Source organism: Sebastes umbrosus, chromosome 17, assembly GCF_015220745.1.
Source record: "Sebastes umbrosus isolate fSebUmb1 chromosome 17, fSebUmb1.pri, whole genome shotgun sequence".
Classification (NCBI taxonomy): Eukaryota; Metazoa; Chordata; class Actinopteri; order Perciformes; family Sebastidae; genus Sebastes; species Sebastes umbrosus.
In genome coordinates, this window is record NC_051285.1 from 29,102,297 (window position 1) to 29,120,507 (window position 18,211).

The following is an 18,211-nucleotide window of genomic DNA, read 5'->3' on the forward strand; positions in this document are numbered from 1 at the left end:
CTTTCAACTAACTACAATGTAAACCCATCTGTGTCAATATTAGACACTCAGAGAAAGCGGTCGGGAGTGTGGTGACTTAGTATAAAGAGTGAGGTGTATGGGTCCAACAAACATATGATCCTGATACAGTGTCAGTATGCAACGCGTTGGGATGAGAACGTGTTGCCCTGACAGGCATCTACGGCTTTTCAAGGTTCCTCTAATCACTGCGACAACAACACAAAGCTGCCTGTGTGTGTGTGTTTTCTGCTCAGTGTGTTTTGATTAAAGGTTCTGTCTTCATTAAGCGGCCCTCTGAGCAAGGAGGTGAGATACAGTAGATCAATTATGTCAAGATCTGGAGGTCACCTCAACCGTGCTTAATGGTTTACTATCAGCTGCTGCTTTGCATGCTGCCACTTTAAACTCCTCAAGAATCTGATCTGTAGGTATCTGACCTCGACTCTTTTACAGCCAGCGATCTAAACGGCAAAACAGGGTATTTGTAAAACCACAACACGGAAGACGCTAGCAGTATTTCAGGTAGCTATTACTTGACATGAACAAAGCATCCGTCATCACTAAAGATAATCAGTTTCCTCACACGTTAGTCCTGTTTAGAGGGTAGTGTGGTCAGTCTCATTTGCCCTTTTCTCCCACCAGCCTCTCACACATATAGGTTCAAGGTTCAGCTTGTCTTTATACAATACAGCATTGTGCAATGAAACACCGTGGTAGCCTCCTCCTGCTACACACAGATTGTAATGTAAAAAAAGACGTTAGTGGGAATGAGGGTAGTGCAAAGCTATTGTTATGGTAATGTGCATAAGAAGACCAACATAACAGAATAGTTCAATGTAAATTTTGCAGATGTAGTGCAACGTAGAGCACTGATGCTCAGTATAGACGGGTACCAATGATGTTCTGGCCCTCCGTGTGTGTCTTCCTTGCCATACACAGTGGAAAGAAAAACGACTATGCAAAGTAATCTGATGTTTCTATCCATTATCATCAGTAGATTTCTCGTGCAGAGGTGAGGGGAATGTTCAAGGCAGAGAGAGTTGTCGAACTGTATAACAGAACAAATTCACTTGCATCCTGCACTGAGCTTGCTGCTGCGCTGTGAGCTACATGAGTTATGTAAACCCCTGTGATGATATCGCCTCAGCATTGTTTGGATGTAACAGAGTCATCACTGTTATCCAGGCAGGCTGGAATGACAGTGTTGAGCAATCTGAGGACGCCTTTAGTCTCTCATTTCACTCAAACAAATCCTGCTATAAAGCATGAGCATCATGCCCAACATTTTGGGGAAACACTGAGTGCAAACTGTGGAAGTTGGTGTCCAGCATGCTGACATAACTGAACTCGATGAAGATTGTCAACAATTTCTTGATTCCAAAAGGCAGAGCTCCAATCACAGCGACACCAGCCTCCTCACACTTATACTGACTCTGGGAAATTGGCTGCAACACAGAAGCTTTCACAGACTCTGGCAGAGGAGGAGGACCTGGTGAACGCCTGATAAGGCCGATTTGAATGAGACTGCACTCCCTTTTGTTTTGATTACAGGAATTATAAATATCAACACTGACCCTACTCGTGATGCAGCCCTAAATTAATATATTGCAGCTATCAAAACAATGCAGGCAGTCTAGTTTCAGCGTGACTCAATGATGCCCTCAAGTGGCCTGATACAGCCAGCTACTGTACAGCCAACAGCATCACAAACAGCAGATACTGATATTTCTGCCTTTGTGTTAAGCTCTGAATTAAAGTTTGCTCCTCTTCAAAATACACAGTTGAGAACATTCATCATCACCATCTGTCTGCCTTTTTTCTAGCTCTGTGCCAGATGGATGATAGAGGACGGGATCTGACACGCATGAGTGTTGATGACGAGTAGAATCACCAGCTTTCCTTTAAAGTTTTGGAGTGGAGCAGCGTGGAAGCCGAACAATTATTTTAGCATAGAGGATATCCAAGAGCTGGAAATGCTTTGACTATAAAGTGGCCCGTGGCCCGTGACTTCCTGTTTCACTAATAAAACACTTGTCCACTTTCAGATCTACATTTCTTTCCTGCTATACACCAATGGCCTCTATTACCCAGCAGGCAACTTGCCTGCCTTGTGTCTTCGACTACATCAAAATAATTGCATGCTTTGCTCTGAGGATAATTCACTGCTGCTGCACATTCTGGGCTCATTGGGTAGAACAGTCACACATGGTGGCACAAGCAGAACAGTTTGCTACTTATATTTTTTGGCCAAGGCCGATCCGTGTAAGAGACGCAGTGGGTCTGTAATTTGTGTCCAGTGAGGCCTCCTCTCAGATGGCGTTTGGTCACCCCGGAGCACACGGCTAATGGTGGATGCCACATGTTTACTATCTATTGGTTTCATCTATTTAATTAACAGTTAAACATGAAGTACATTCACTTTGACCCAAAACAACGCTGAGTCAACTAATTAAAACACTCAACCCGCACGTCATTCTAATAAAAACTTTAATTTATGCATTTAAATACTGTGAAGCCAGTGACAACTGATGCAATAATGAAAACAATATACTGCACAATCTATCAACTAATAATAAAACTGTAAACTATGACCTTAACAAGAGTGTTCTGTTTATTCACCGTCTACCTTCTGTTAGTAAAAGTATCCAACATCTGAGGACAGAAACAGCAGTGCTTGAGTCCAGCTCTGTACTGAAAATAAAAGCATTACAAAAGTGAGAGGCTCTTAAAGCTGCCCTTAAAGCTGACGTCAGCGAGATTGGAGCAAATATGATCAAAAAAAAGTTATTTCTATAAATCGCTATATCGTGACAGTAGTACATGAAACAGGTAACCTGAACAAAATCATGTTCCTCTGTGTCCTCCGGTGCTCCTAACGGCATCTGCAAGATTTCACAGACCGGAGGAAAACCAGCAGTCAGAGCTGATCTGAGGTCTGCTGTCCAGCTGCTGTCTATGAGAGCCAACTGTCAATCACTCTGAACTCTGACCAAATGGTCAAACTAGGAAGCGCTGATCAAATATGAATCAATATTCTGTTACGTTAATGCCTGTTTCTCTCCTTAGATGTTCTCAGAATCATCTTGTAGTGCACGGTTTAGCTGGAAAATTAGAAAGTTTGTGACGCCGCCGCCGCCATTGTGAAATCTGGTGAAGGAACGCCAAGTACCGATCACATGACCGGAGCACAGCCAATAGGAACGCTCTCTCTCTCTCTGAAATGACCTGTGATTGGTCAAAGTCTACTGTCATGGGCTAGATGTTCTAAAGCCTGAAAACAGAGTCATGAGGAGGAGCAGAAGTCTCTCAGAACACTTGAATTAAAATATGCTGAAAGGTTATTATGTAATGTTTGGCCTACTGAAGCTTTAAGTGGGTAGTTCAGTTTGACTTTCTGGTGTATTACATCAGAAGATTATTTGTCAAACATCTATTTTACAAATAAAAACAAACAAACAAAAAGTTATACAACTGCAGAGAGTAAACAAATATGATCTTGGATGATTGATTGGGGATATTGATGACAGAAACATCACACACAGTTTATTTAGAAGTACATAGAATACACTTTACTAACTCACACAAATGTTCTAAAACAATATTTTTTCTGCCTCTCAAATGACATGCATATATGCATACTCCCAGAACAAATGTGCAATCTAACCAAGTCATGATGCTCAACTTTATATTCTCTCACCATAATTACAACAGACAATTCCACGTGCATGTTCTCCTTTGACTCCTAACCATCACTAGGAATAATAATAATGTATAATAAAAAATACATGGGACCAAAGTAAGAGGCAGAAAGAAAAAGGTTTTGGCAGTTACATGCTAAAAACTGACAACTCTAAATCCATTGACATTTCTAGCCAGAACAATCTGCCCTGTAATTCTAAAAGAGGTTTTTTAGTTTTTTGTCTTCAGACCACAGAAACCCTTGATTGATGTCCACAGTCTTTGTGGGTACAGTACTCTTGGAAATCTACTGTTGAGAGATTGTACCAACCCCCCCCCATTGTTATCACACTGATTCAGTCCATAGGAGGCCTAGTAATGACTAAATGGTGCAGTCTCCTTCAACTCATGGTACCCCTGGTGGTTTGGCTCTGTGAAGAGATAGAGAGGGCGGTTAGGTCTAGGAAGTACCACAGTTCTATCTCTTCTACATTAGCCAGTGCTTTTCAAAGACTCTTTTAGAAATATAGGCAGTTCAGTCTGGCTTCATAAAGAAAGCAGAAGCAATACAGTTACATACAATAGAGAGAAAAGAAAATACTAAACAATGTTATTTGAATTGATTTGAATTTGTTTCTCAAACTGCCTCCTCAGGTTTGACCTCATTCTGTATTCAGTGTCTGTTCAGTGAGAACTGCTTATGCTACCTTTTATTTAAAACACGTGCTATTCATTTTCAGAGCCTGTATCTGGTAGTCTGGAGGTCACTTAATAATTTTCTGTACATCCCAAATGATGTAGACAAAAATAGCCACTAGCAGAATGCGTTTGAGTGTGTAGATAAGTGTTACGGTACCGAGACTCATATTCTCCTCCACCAGAGGCCTCTTCTCGCTGCAGTTCACCACTCGTCCCTGTGCTGCTCCCAGAATAGTCATGATATCCACTAGGTTGAGCTTCCCTTCTTCCTTGGCCTCCTCCACCTCCTCCGCCAGCTCCATTGCAGCCTCTTCACGCTCTTCTATCTCCTCTTGGGTCAGCATGGCGTTCAATCCCTGCCCTGCGGTGGCGTTGCCCACCTGTGGCGGTGCCAACGAGCACAGTGCCCTCACTTTCCCATAGGACATCAGGTGAGCTACATTGGCACGCAGGAAGAGCAGGAGGACGTTGAGGTCGTTCAATGGGCAGCCTAGTCTACGGCGGTTGATGAGGTCAAGGGCTGGGAGGAGCTCGTAGACGGAGAAGAAGGTGGTGTCCCAAACGAAAAGCCGAATCAGGCTAAAGAGGACAATGGGAGCCAACAGGACGTAGATGGCGCCGTTGGCCACGCTTATCACCTGAAAAACCAACTGGCCAATCATTTTACACTGAACCAGTTCAGGAACCCAGTTCTGGTCACGCAGCATGCCCGTGCGCACAAAGCAGCTGAACTCGTCCTGCAGGAAGGCAGACAGGTGGAAGTAGGCCAGGTAGAGACAGGAAGCCGTCATGAAGGTCAGGAGGAGGAAGCCCCGCAAGAAAAGCATGCTAACAAGGAAATAGGAGTTTTGTTTGCACTTCATGTATCTCTCCAGTAGAGGGTACTCAAAGTACCGCTTCTTCTTGGCCCTGCAATTGAACAAGGAAAAGAAACTCAGCACCATGTTCTCCTTCATGTTTATACAGACTCACACATTCCACGCTGGGAGTGTCCCAACCAAACCACGATCTTCTACTTTAGGCTACGAGGAACTGCCCACAAGATCACTTCTGTAACCCTCTGTAAGCAGATCATCTTCATTTGCTATGACTATGGGAATCAAGTTTAATTTAACAGAGGTTTTGGGGTAAATCAAAGCTCATAAGATCAGCTTACTGAAAGCATTGGATATGAAAAGCATTTTGTTTGAAAGAGACATAAAGAGCAATGAATATTCGTGCTACAAGCCAACAGTCGCTGGTCTCTTACCTTTGCAGTTCAGCCTGAAATGTGAGGGGGTTCTTAGTGTTCTGGCGCATATCCAGAATGTTCTGAGCCATTCGGATTGAGCGGTTGTACGACTTGTCCAGTTCCTCGATTATGAAAAGCAGGTCTGAGCCCAGTGAGGGCATGACGAGCTGGCGCCAGATCAGAGCCGGCAGGTACATCAACACTGCCATGGCCAGAAGAGAGTAAGGGAACATCTGGATGGACAATGAGAGAAAAAAGGTGAGGGAGAGAGGCAAAATAAACACTGGCTTCAAAACACAGTATTACAAATGAACAACCACAAGTCCTGGTTTAGAACTGCTTTCCTGTTTGTGACTGGGCCTTGAATGTTAACTGCATTGGGTCTGAATACTTCGCAAAGGGTTTTAGCAACACAACATGTACTCTGCTTCTTATGAAGGGTCCAACTGACACTTTCAACTGAAGTTTTGCAAGTTGCAGCAAGGAGAAAAAAAAAGGTTTGAGCAGTTTAACTTCATGAGCCACTCTAGGGGGGAATAACAAGCTTGATCAGAATCTCTCAACTTACTTTGTGTACCCAGAGCGAGCGCTCCTCGAAGTTACCATTGCTGTCGAATTCGTGATGCATGAGAGAGTCCCAGCAGTACGTGTCTACGTAGCTGGCCTGCTTGATGGTGAAATTGCTGGGAGGGAAACAGCTGATCTGAGGCCCTGCAGAATAAACAAATGTTGACTTGACACATTATCCGCTAATATGGGAAATTACTTTTCTGCAATCTCTAAGCACTTGATATCTCTCTCTCTCTCACACACACATAGTACTGGAGTTCCACCACCAGACACGTGAGCGTCTGCATGCCCTTTTTCTTTTCAGTGGTACAGAATTTCTCTGGAGAAATCATATGTTTCCAAATGGCAACCTGGCATTTAAAACCCTGGGTGACTCCGTTCCAAATGTGGCCTCCTCCACCTTATATTTAGTTCACCTTGATATAACCACATGTAGCCCGACCACTTGAATCCATGCTCCGCACCCATCTGTCATTTCCCAGAGGGTGCTCCACCCTTAAGCAGAGCGCTTGGGAGGGAACACACCAAGGGTGTGCCCCCACCTAATTCAGACCTTTAGAACACAAACATGGGGCTTTCTTTTTTTACAACACCACATCTGCCCAGCTTTCTGTAAGTAGAAATATACCGCCACTAATCTACTGTCTCTATGTGATGTCTCCTGCCTGGTTTCATGGTCCAATTATACTACAGTGTGTGTAATTAATCAGCCACATTTTAACATATTGATGGTGACAGATAAAATGTAATTTTGGCAGCTGGAGGATATTCATTTTAAATGTGACCTTAAATATTTACAGAAAGAAGAGTATTTATATTTCTAGACTGACACCGAACAAACTAAACATGTATTGTTGGTTAGTGTCCCATATGGTTGCCCATATAACATATATGTTATTCCATATACTACAGGTGAAAGCAATATGCATATGCAAACATATGGTACAGCAACACCAGCCATAGCATTCTTCAGATTTCACCTACACATATTGAATAATGGAAATTGGCCAAAATATATCTAAGAAAATGAACGTTTGATTTGAGATTTAGAAATATTTATTGGTCAATCATGCTCTCTATATTTATATTGTGTTTTGCGCCAATTTGTAAGGACATATTGAAAACAGATGGTCAAACTAGTGAGCGGAACAGCGGTTGGTTCATCACCATCCAGTATTGGCAGCCACATAATGAAATAGTGTTAAAGTATATCATTTCTAAAGAGGTTTTGTAAAGCTGTCTGTCACATTATTTGTCCTACAAGTTTCACAAACAATCATGATGGAGCCATTCATGTAATTTGCTTCCAATTGGGCAAACATGTTGCATTAAACAGATCCATTACTGAATGGTGTGATGCTTTCAGGGCCTCCCAAGATCTTATATTTTGCTGAACACTATCCTGATGGAAGCTGCATTCATTGGTACTTACTGAGGTTTAAGTCATGGTGAGTGCTGTAGTTATAATACAATCTGACGCCACTGTATGTTCTCATGAAGCTTACTGTTGGAATCTATTTTTTCCACTTTGCTTGTGAGTGCATGATGTGTGGGCGCATGCATTGTGAACTCTAAATGAAAAAAAACGACAGCACATGCCTTCTCATGAAAATCTTGTAAATTATTCTTGCCGCTCAACTCCCCAGCCCTGTGAGCCATTTGGCAAAGCGAGGGAACCTACATTTCTGCCACCGCTCCTATCTCCTACTCCCACTCCCCAATTAACATTGGCAGATCATCCCCAAATGTATGCTTTGTACAATCATTCTTGGCTGAGAGTCCAGGTGCAAGTAAACCAGACTCCAGACAGCAGTGCAATCAAGCACTGTTGTGAAACTGACAACCCAGCAGATAGGCAGCCAAGATCCGTGTTCTACGACCCCCCCCCCCATCCCCGTAGTTAATCAACATATCCTCTCATTTGACTCGAAGCTGCCACAGAAGAACTTCGCCTTGTAATTACAGCGTGCCAGCGTTAGTGAACGCTGCTCTCAATCATCCCCATGGCAATTAGCATCAGGAGCATCAGGCTGATTGCAGACCAGCTCTGGAGAGATGACGCTTAGTTCAAAGTCACGGGAGTCAGCTTCCTCAGCAACAGACTTGTGCTGTAGACTTGCCACATATACTTTGCTTTGTCAGCTGCTCTTTTTGTGTTCTTAGAATGACCATGGGCAGACATGGTTGTGGGCATGAAAAAAAACACCACTTTTTTTATTTTCAAAACGTGTTTTTTCCTCTTTCCTCTAAAACACTTCAAGCAGAACGGTCAATAAACTGATTAATAGATTTCATTTTGTGTTGTCACATCATTACTGTGGTATCTATTATGCAGGTCTTAAAGGGAAACAGTATTTTTCAACCCATGTTTTTGGTTTCTAACGGGGACAACAATTCTTTGAAATTGGCCCAGCATTGATGGAGAGCGCTGCAAAACGGGCCGCAATGTAATCCCTCCAGGAAATTCCTCACCGTCAGTTTACGTCCGCAGTGTACGAGTCAGCATGTCTTCATTTTATGATAGGTTGTTGTTTAAGTGTTTTTTTTCTCCCTCTTGCTTTACAGCACCCTATTTTTGTTCAGGAAAGTGCTGTGTAATTATAGCTCTCCTTGTTATTGCTTTTAGTTTTCCTCAAGTAGGAATGGTACGGGATGAGGAGATGTATCTGAGTGCAAAGAAAGTGTAAAAGCCTGCTGGGAAAGAGATGTGCTCACATGGTTCAAAACCTTTAACTCATGCTCTGAAATAATAACACATCTGGGTCACTTCTTCAATTCATGATAAATTAGATTTCTGTCTAAACCCTTGTGTTAACGGTGAATTAAATGACAGGAATTATAAGTAGCTTTATATTAGTATGCATGATATTCCTCCTCATCACAAGTTCAACTAAATGCTGTCTAGCAAGTAATTAATTTAAGGAGAAACAGTGCATGATTACTTTACAGAGGACAGCACCAAACAGTGTAACTGAAACACAGAAAATGTCCTAACATAGTATTAAAAAAGGAAATAGACAGAGAGCAGCTCACCCAGGGAGATCTCGCGGGCAAAGGCCATGGACACCAGCATCAGCGGAAGGCCCACAGACACAAACTTGATGACCTTGTCCAGAGGAAGCTCCAGCTCCAGGTGGCTGATCCGGTTTATCCCAGGGCTGGCCTGCAGCAGGGCATCAGATAGCATGGCCTTGGCCGCCGCCTGAGCGATGGACATTTTGATCTCCTACCCAGTGATAACAAAAAAGGGTTATTTTTTGACACAGCCAAGTAGCAAAAGGAGATATTGTGTGCTCTCAGTGCTGTAAGTACAAATCAGACTCATGACCTTCGTCACATGCTACTGCTTGCCTTTCTCTACCTTATCGTCTCGGTCGTTCTTCACCTCCTGTAAATAAATCTACACTAACAAAAGAAAACCTCTAGAGAAGATTGCTTTTCCAAATTAGGGGAAATTCAATCAAAAATGTAATTAACATACATCACAATTAACATGATGGAGCCAACTCACCTTGAGTCTTCCAGCTTTCTATGGTGATACGATTAGAACATGTGTTTGCAGAGCCAAAGAGTTCCTCTAAAAGCCTGCACGGTGCTGGAAAGCTTCTTAAGTTGACAGGGAGGGCCTCTGTAAATGAGAGGTTGGATCTGGGCTGGACCAGGCCGAGCCGGGTCTGGCTCTAATTACAGAGTGGACATCTGGGAGCATGTAGGCGCCCAGATGGCACTGACTGCAGCAGACCTCCAGTACTCAACATTGGGCAATGCAGTCGTGTGTGTGTGTGTGTGTGTGTGTGTGTTTCTCTGGTCTATCCACGCTGTGAAGCACGGTGGCTTTGGCCCACTTCAAACAAGTGAACCATTGCCAGTGGCTTTTTCAGCCTCTGTCATTCTGAGACTATTTTTACTGCACTTCAGCCTCGGAGCGACTGCAAGCTGAGCTACTGTACCGTACAACAGGGATGCTCATGTTTCTGCCTAGTGTACGTGTTTGAGAGAAAAACTAACCGTGTGTAAATATTGTATTTGAATAAATGGATCTGACAGGACCTCTGTGGATGGGAAGAACTTTATTGTGGTGTATCTGAATCTGACAACATGCAGAATACAAATGAAACAAACAACATTCAGCCATTGCATGGGATCTGTATTAGATGTTTCCGTATTATATTGTGTGCTGTAAATGAAGAAGAGCCACAGTATGCAATCAGATTTGTCAAGTGCAGTTCATTGTTACAGATGGTGTGTTGAATTGCATCTCTACAAACAGAATTGTTTTCACCAGAAAAAGAACAGCATTGGTCATTTGTTGAAATGCTTAAAGGGATAGTGTGCGTGTCTTGAAGTGGGGTGGTATGAGCTACTTATCCATAGTAGGTGTATTACTTAATGACGCTTGGCGTGCCCTAGCATCGAGAAACAGACAGGAGCAGCGGCACCAAAGCAAAGCAATACAATGCTGTGGATGGGAACGGCAGAAAAACGTATTTTAGCCACCTGAAGAAAGGCTCACCTAAAAAAAATCGATATCCATTTAAGTGTACGCTATATATTGAATATTTTCAGCGCTCAGACAACTCTTTCCTTCTCCTTTCTGATGGGGAACTGAACTGAAAATGAAACGTGTCTATGATCTCTCCAAAGCCGGCAGGATCAGATGACATAAACAGTATATATACGTTACATTTTCAGTTCGGTTCGCTGTCATAAATATTCTAAATATAGCGTACATATAAATGGATTTTTTTTGCTTTGCTCCGATGTCGGTACTCCTGTCTGTTTCCCAAGCTGCTGGTGGCGCCGACCGTCAAGTTTGTTTTAAAGTAAGTTTTAAATAACTTTTCTTAATTCTACCAATCCCTAAACCTTCGGGTAGGGAACAGGTAGACCAATACAGTAGAGTTACGGTCCGTAAAACCGAAATAATGACCTGAAAGATGCTAAAATGCTCAGTAAAGATGAGTCAGGTTATCTTGTCACTATGATGATGATTCAAGTAGTCATTTCATCCTTTTTTCATAAAAAAAGGATATTGGTTATTGCAACTTTAATCAGCTTTAAATGTCATTCAAGGTTGAGGAGTTTTTTTTGTATTATAGAACAGTAAGGTGCTGGGGGCATGTTGTTTCTGGGTACTAGTGAGGAGATGAAATACGATTCTCCAGTAAGTCCAGTTTTAGGGGCAAAGTCACAAAAGGATTGCACGGCTTAAACCTGTGCAAATAAGACAAAAAGCAATTCTCAAAGCACCCGCAAAGGGTGAAATGCACCCATGATAGCACTGCCAAGCAAATAGCGTCTCGATACTCCTGTGCTATTTGCACTTATTTCACTAACAAAGACCACGGCATTAGTGCAGTACAAAAGCAGTTGTATTTGGAATGGCTGGGGGACGCGGGAACGATTGGGTAAGAGTCGAGTTCGGTGGGATGATGGAGGGGTCGATGGGAGGGATGAAAAGGGGGGCGGTTACCGGGAGACCAACGGGAGCCGAAGGTTGGTCGTAAGGGTCGAGTTCGGTGGGCTGATTGGGTGAGGGTCACGTTAGGTTAGGATGTTAGGGGTTCGCCAGAGAGGGATGAAAAGGGAGGGGGGATGAACGGGAGCTGAAGTTCGATCGGGGTTATATACGGTGGGACGGTGGGGTTCGAGGAGAGGGTTGAAGGGAGATCTAGGAAAGGGTTGAAAAGGGGTCGATCACGTGGGGATGAACGAGGCCTAACGGTGTCGTGGTGTGGCTGGAGCATCTGGAACCCGGGGGTTAAGACTCAGAGTGGGGTCGCGTTTCGATGGGCTTTATGCTTCATCATCCCCCCTAGGTAAAAATCCAGGACTTTCTTGTTGTGAGGCCAACCGCTGAGCCATCATGATGCCCTGCTGAGAGAGGAGAGAGGAGAGAGGAGAGAGGAGAGAGGAGAAGAACGGGGTTGGGGCAGACAAACGGGAGAGAAGAGGGTTAGAAACACCTGAATGTAAATAATATGTCCCCATTAATGATGTATTATTCCACCTACCCACATGGTTAATTGCAATCAGATGAAAAAAAGGGCAAATTGCACTCAACTGCAAAACTTTATGGGCGTGTTTGCGCTGTGATCGAACCTTGCAACGGGGCAGATAGCGGTCGCAAATGATGCGCTATCAAAGGCCGCTATCCATTCTTTATGAATTCGCCCCTGAGTGAGTAATCGATGAGTTTGAAGGCTTATCCAACACCCGCCCGATGCACAGACTCGACCCGACGTGTGTTTGTTTGGAACTATTGAGCATTGCTTCCTCATGATAATGTCAATACTGATCATCTCATCACATGTTGCCTACCCCCTATAATATGTTATTTTGAAGCCCAACATGCAAAGCCACTGCAATTCAAATTCCTCCTACTGGAAAATGTGTCTGAAGGAGAAGAAAGTATAGCAGAGGTGTAGACAATAACAGATATTTAATAAGTGTTGCTGCAATTTGAGAATGACCTTTTGAAGGGGGCGCGTAAAACAATGCAAGGATGCAATTATACACTCTGAGGGAGCAGAAGTTGAAACCCCGTGGTGGGGAGCTCTGTCGGGTTCTTTTATGGTAGGTGGGAGAACATTTGGGCAGGCCCCTTCCAGCAAGTTAAATCACAGGCTACATCTGTAACCAGTGGGTGGGAGACTCCACACGTGACAGGAAAATGGAAGTTAAACCAATATTTAGACGACTAACTCTGTAATCTGGAAATGAAGAAGGGCCTTAGAGGTTTGGGAAGTGTCACACATACAAGCTTTGCTCTATTGTGATGCTGGCTTAGATCTGTGGAGCAGGGAACAATGCTCATGTTAATCATCTACTGTTTTGTTCTTTCTGTTTACGGCTCTGGATGTGTTTGTTCAGCCTAAACATATACAGAACTTTAATATCACAAAGTCAAAAATCAGTACCTTTACATGTTTTAATTATTAAAATTGGTCTATTGAAACACAATAGATTATGACAACCAAGTGTACAAATGAATAGAAATATTCCCTATTGTCTGTCACTTGCTCTGGAAGATCCATTTAAAAAAAAAAAAAAAGCAATCGAGAAAAGAATATTAATGAGCAACATACTTCACAATGAACAATCAGAACATTCAATATAACGTGTTTTTTTTCATTTTCTGTCTTCACATTAGAAACCAGCGACTCCATTTGTGTGTTTTAGTACAAAACAGAGAGCTAAAATTGTTTCACAGTTTCTTCAAAATCCTTCACATAAAATTGAAAGAGACGTTACTTCTGACTTTTCTTTCTCTCTCTTCTCGTTCCCCTCAAAATTGTCTTCTTTGTATCCTTGAAAAAGTTTGTCAGTAAAAGACGGCGGCTCTGTCAGTCGGGGGATTCCAAAGTCATTGACCGTCTCTGTGTGATCTCCCTCCATGTTGAGATGTGGGTGAGACAGTTCCTAGTGACTGTCGGTGCTCGCCATGCTCTTATTTTGTGACAGAATCACCCAAGGTCACAAAAATACACAAGCGATTTTCTAAGCCTGACTTGATGGCTGAAGTCAAGTATGTGCATGGCCCGCCAGCTGATACAATAGCCTTATTCCTACAGTATATGTAGAAGCAACTGGCATGTTGTTCACTGAGATTCCCTCTGAGGCCACACACACACAAAAGAATAAATATGAAAACCTTAAACACCAGAATGCAAACATATGAGAAATCCGATATACATACTATATGTGCAGTCAGTATACACTGGTTTACTACCATTTTTTTGTTTTTATTTTTGCTCATGGGAGGAGAAACAAAATGATTGTTTAAAAAGTCATGCTCTAAAAGGTTTTGCCGCCGCGGCAATGAGTCCAGGGGTTTTTGCTCGTGAGGAAGAAACGCACCGGATGAGAGTGTTGTTCGACCTGAGAACCTATGAGTCATTTAAAAGGTGTGAATGACGTCCTAGCAGTGGAAGCCGACACATACAGTCACTTCTGCAGATATTTGGACAGCATAACAACTTTTTTTTTTTTTTTTAAATCTCTCTCTCTTTCCTTTAGCTCTTCACTCTTATTTTAGGAAGCAAAATGACACATGAACTGCACAGTTAAAGGTATATTATGCAGGAATTATCTAAAAAAAAACAATGTCGTACAAAAATAATCCTTCCCAATCATCACCATGACTCACTAGCAGTGTGTCAGCCCTCTGCCTGGATTTCATCTCTCCTTCTTATGTTGCTTTACTCTTCTGGGCGTCTGCAAACAGCCAATAACAGCATGCAGGGTGTGCAGCCTGTTCAGGTCGTCAAATAGCGGCGCCTTGTCATGCCAATCGGTGTCTGATACCGAGGCACAAGCATGATACTGTACATCCATGGGCACAAGTCCCCCTTTAGCTCTGTCACAGACAAAGAGCCATGTTTGATGGATGTGTGTTTTTTTGTGCATGTGCTCCCCCCTGCTCCTCCGTCTCTCCTCTGCTGTGTGCAAAGCGCTGCTATCGGTGCGACGATTTGACCGAGAGCAGCGCCGAGCCCCACACACCGAAGCAGAGAGGACAGGATGGAGCTGCCCTTTGGCTGCATTCACCTTCCGGCAGGGATGTGTGGAGTTGTGAGTTGTGTTTATTTGTGCTTTAGAACGTAACCGCTGTGAAGACAATCAGAAGATAACGTTTTATTCCTCTGATTCACTGCTTTGTTCTCACTAACTCCGCTCCCTCTCTTCAGTCACTCTATAGCTCGCTCCACCATCGCTGCTCTCTCTCTCTCTCTCTCATATATAACCTATGATACATATTATACCGTTAACGTGTAGACTGTCAGTTGAAAATTGAGAGTTCTTTCAGCCAGTTAAAGTTTTAAGTTTTTCACATACAGTCGTTTTTTTTGTGTGTTTTTTTTATGCATGTGCACCTACTCAAGACTCCTTATTCTACTGTTCCTTTTTTTTCAGTTCACTGTAACCTGAATTTAAAACAGCCTCGAAATGTCACGGCTCTCAGAGAGCACCGAGCCTCTTTAACTGTTACCGTAAGCTGTTGAAAATGTCTCAATTTAAAACTGGCAGTAATCTTTTCAACCTTTTAGTTCCTGTGCCATTACTGTCCATAAATAACAGGAGCTATAGAGTAAAAAAAAAAAAAATTGCTACTATCCAAATATTTCAAGAGCTCAACTGCATGAGAACATACAATAGTAAAATGAAACAACACATATTCATCATTAAACTCATATCCGTCCTCTGTAATCATAATCATGATGGCCATTGAGTCTGACTAGTCTCCTCGGTGGCTCTGCATAAGAGTCTGGAGAAAAAACCTAACATGTCCTCAAGAGTCACTTAGCATTAGAGCCGTCCTAGTTGAGTTTGAAAGAGGCCGTATTAAGGGGACAACTGAGGTCAAAGTTCATAAAGTCTTTCCCTCTAGTCGACTACTCTAGCTCCTCTCTGTGCTCCATGCGCAGATCTCTCCTCGCTCCTCCTCCGCTGGACATTAGCCTCCCCCTGTCGTTTTCCTCCTCTCCGTCCTCCTCCTCTTCTTCCTCCTCCATTCCTTCCTCCTCTTCCTCCTCCTCTTCCTCTTCGTCCTCCTCCTCGGTGCCGTCCATGGAGTCGTCGGCGCCCAGCATGGCTTGCTGCATGGCCAGGGTGGCTGAGTCTGAGGACAGCGACTGGAGGCTGTCCATACTCAGCGGGTCTGAGGGGGAGGCAGAGAGACAGAGAGAGGGTGAGGAGTTAGAAACACAGTAAACAGACCGAATGCATTCCTCTCCATTCATCTGTGCACCCTTCTGTACTGCTAAGGTAAGGTGGCCCAGGGAGCTCATCTTAATTACTTAAATACAAGTGACAGAAACACATTTGATTGCACTATAAGTTGATTTGGATGATGGATTTATTGATATTATTTCATATCAGAATATGTAAATTAATGTATTTGGCAGTACTTGCACCGAAGTAACAATTTACCTATTCATTGTGTACAGTTTATTATTGCCTAGAAGCAGAGCTTCAGTATCCAAACACCCTCTGCCTGAATGAAAAGCTCATATTACTGTTGGTTCAGTTGAAATGACGACAGTGAAGTTTGCTTTTGAGAGAGGTTTTGCTTCTCCACACTGCTAGAGCTGCAGTACAGAGATAGCAGATAACAAATTACACCCAATGACTAAAATCTATAACCTGAAATTGGCCTTGGATGACTGAAAACTATTTCTTTATCTAACTATTCTCTAGAGAGTTAGACCCCTCACACTTTCAAACACATACTCAGATCTAATTTAAGATTCCTGTCGTACAAATGTTGAATTTTCCCCCAATAATGTTATACTCTTTGTTCTTGACTGTCGCCTTCACATCTTCTTACATAAATAAAAGAAAGAGTCAACAGTGACATCTAGTGGGAACATTTCAAACACACATTGAAAATTTGAAGGTGTGTTTGTCTTTTTTTTTTTTGGTAAATGTTAATGTCGTCATACTGTCTGAGTTGTTTCCTGATCTGTGCGACTGCAGAACTCCAGCCACGATGGAGTCGGGCCAGAAGCGCTGTGTGGGACGGTGCTGGGACTTCATCTTCTTGGCTTTAGGAGCCGGGTCTGGGTTACTGGCATCCAACATGGGCTGGAGGATACGCCGACGGGCGTTGATGAACCTGCGAGAATGAGAAAAAGGACAAGTGATGTACAGGAGGGGATACACATTCTCATTTTCAGGGAAGTGAAAACCGCTATAGGTTATCATCAATCATGATTTGTGGATGACATATTTTGGCACCAGGGGAAATCTGGGTAAGAGTGAAGGCACAGCAAGTTCAACTTTAAGGATGAACACAGAGAGAGAGGTCCAGAAGAGAGTAAAAGCTTCAATGAAGGTCAATCCAAAATGATTCATGTTGTTTCTGCTTTCCTTATATACAGTCCATTTATAAGTCATGTGACTTATGCATCACCATAGATACCAATTATACAAGTTACAACCAACTTCAACATATTTTCAACTACAAAATCTTCTTTAACAAATACCATCTTTCATCTCAACCCATCAATAGATAAAATTAAATTTAAAAGAAGAGTAACAATGCATGACAATGAGGAAAGGCACAGTTTGGTCTGAGGTGTACTTGAAGTATAAGACCAGGAGATGGCACCACAGGTCCAGCAATGTGCTGAGGAGCTCCAGTATATTCAAGTTCATTACAGCATCTTACCAGTTGTTCACTTGCAAAAGCGTTAGATTTGTTTGTCCTGCGATCTGCCTTTTCTCGTCTTCTGTTGGGTACGGGTGCTGACAGAAGGAAGAAACAGCATCTCAGTTTTCAAGCACTTTTTCTTTAATTAACAGCATGTACGTGCCGATCCCTCAGTGATTCTGACGTCTCATGTGAAAACACTGAAATGTTCTATTCAGTAAACCTCCTTCTTCATCTAGTTTACTCTCCATAGACATCTGTCACTCCTTCTCTGCTTCCACAGCTGCCACCTCATAACACGTCACCATGTATGACCATTCCAGACACACTCTCTGTCTGCCTCACCATGAGATGCTGAAAGAGCCAGGAGCGCATGATGTTGGTGGCGTGTTTGGGCAGGACCCCCCTCTTATTCTTGGACTTCTTGTCTTCACTGTCCAACAGGGCTGACAGGTCCATGTTTACCTTTACAATACAACACCAGGAAGAGAAGAGAGGGGAAGAAAAGAAAAGGAAAAAAAAGGAAGCGGATGGTAGGGCTTAGTTATTGTTGCCACGGAAACAAAGGGAGACTACCAATTACCTATCCTTTTTTTTTTTTTCAGTGGCAAGGGCAGAAACACCTCCTCAAGTGTCACCATGGAAACTGAATTTGAGTAATGATACTTAAAATATAAAAACGCAGCACCCTTGACTGTGTGGAAACACAAGAGGGTCAGTCGTCTATTCGGTGCTTCGACAATGAGTTTAAAAGAGCGGAGGGTCAGACGAGCCTTCGGTCAGAAGTTTGGATTTCACAGCTGAATTAGTAGAGGGCTGGTACAAAGTGTGACAGCGTTTGGCTCTCTTCTTCATGTGTGTTGACCTAAGCCCGTCTT

General features: G+C 43.0%; 2 protein-coding genes across 4 annotated transcripts in view; both read right to left on the bottom strand.

The window, feature by feature from the left end:
- Positions 1-3,509: 3,509 nt before the first annotated feature.
- Positions 3,510-9,804, bottom strand: panx3 (pannexin 3). 2 transcript variants are annotated; one of them, XM_037749387.1, is made up of 6 exons: positions 9,690-9,804; positions 9,212-9,404; positions 6,177-6,319; positions 5,627-5,841; positions 4,535-5,286; positions 3,510-4,109 (listed from the first exon to the last, which is right to left on the bottom strand). In XM_037749387.1, exons 2-6 carry the CDS (start codon positions 9,393-9,395, stop codon positions 4,051-4,053), a joined length of 1,353 nt encoding a protein of 450 aa, XP_037605315.1. In that variant the 5' UTR covers positions 9,396-9,404; positions 9,690-9,804; the 3' UTR covers positions 3,510-4,050. The 2 variants fall into 2 exon arrangements, with proteins under 2 accessions (XP_037605315.1, XP_037605314.1); XM_037749386.1 differs by having other exon boundaries at positions 3,510-5,286.
- A 3,287-nt stretch (positions 9,805-13,091) lies between these two features.
- Positions 13,092-18,211, bottom strand: part of pknox2 (pbx/knotted 1 homeobox 2) — a 91,068-nt gene continuing 85,948 nt past the window's right edge. For both annotated transcript variants that reach the window (XM_037749378.1, XM_037749379.1), the window contains 4 exons: positions 17,679-17,798; positions 17,352-17,428; positions 16,624-16,796; positions 13,092-15,839 (listed from right to left, as the gene is read on the bottom strand). In XM_037749378.1, coding sequence (XP_037605306.1) covers positions 15,574-15,839; positions 16,624-16,796; positions 17,352-17,428; positions 17,679-17,798 — 636 coding nt within the window. In that variant the 3' untranslated portion in view covers positions 13,092-15,573. The remainder of the gene's footprint in view (positions 15,840-16,623; positions 16,797-17,351; positions 17,429-17,678; positions 17,799-18,211) is intronic.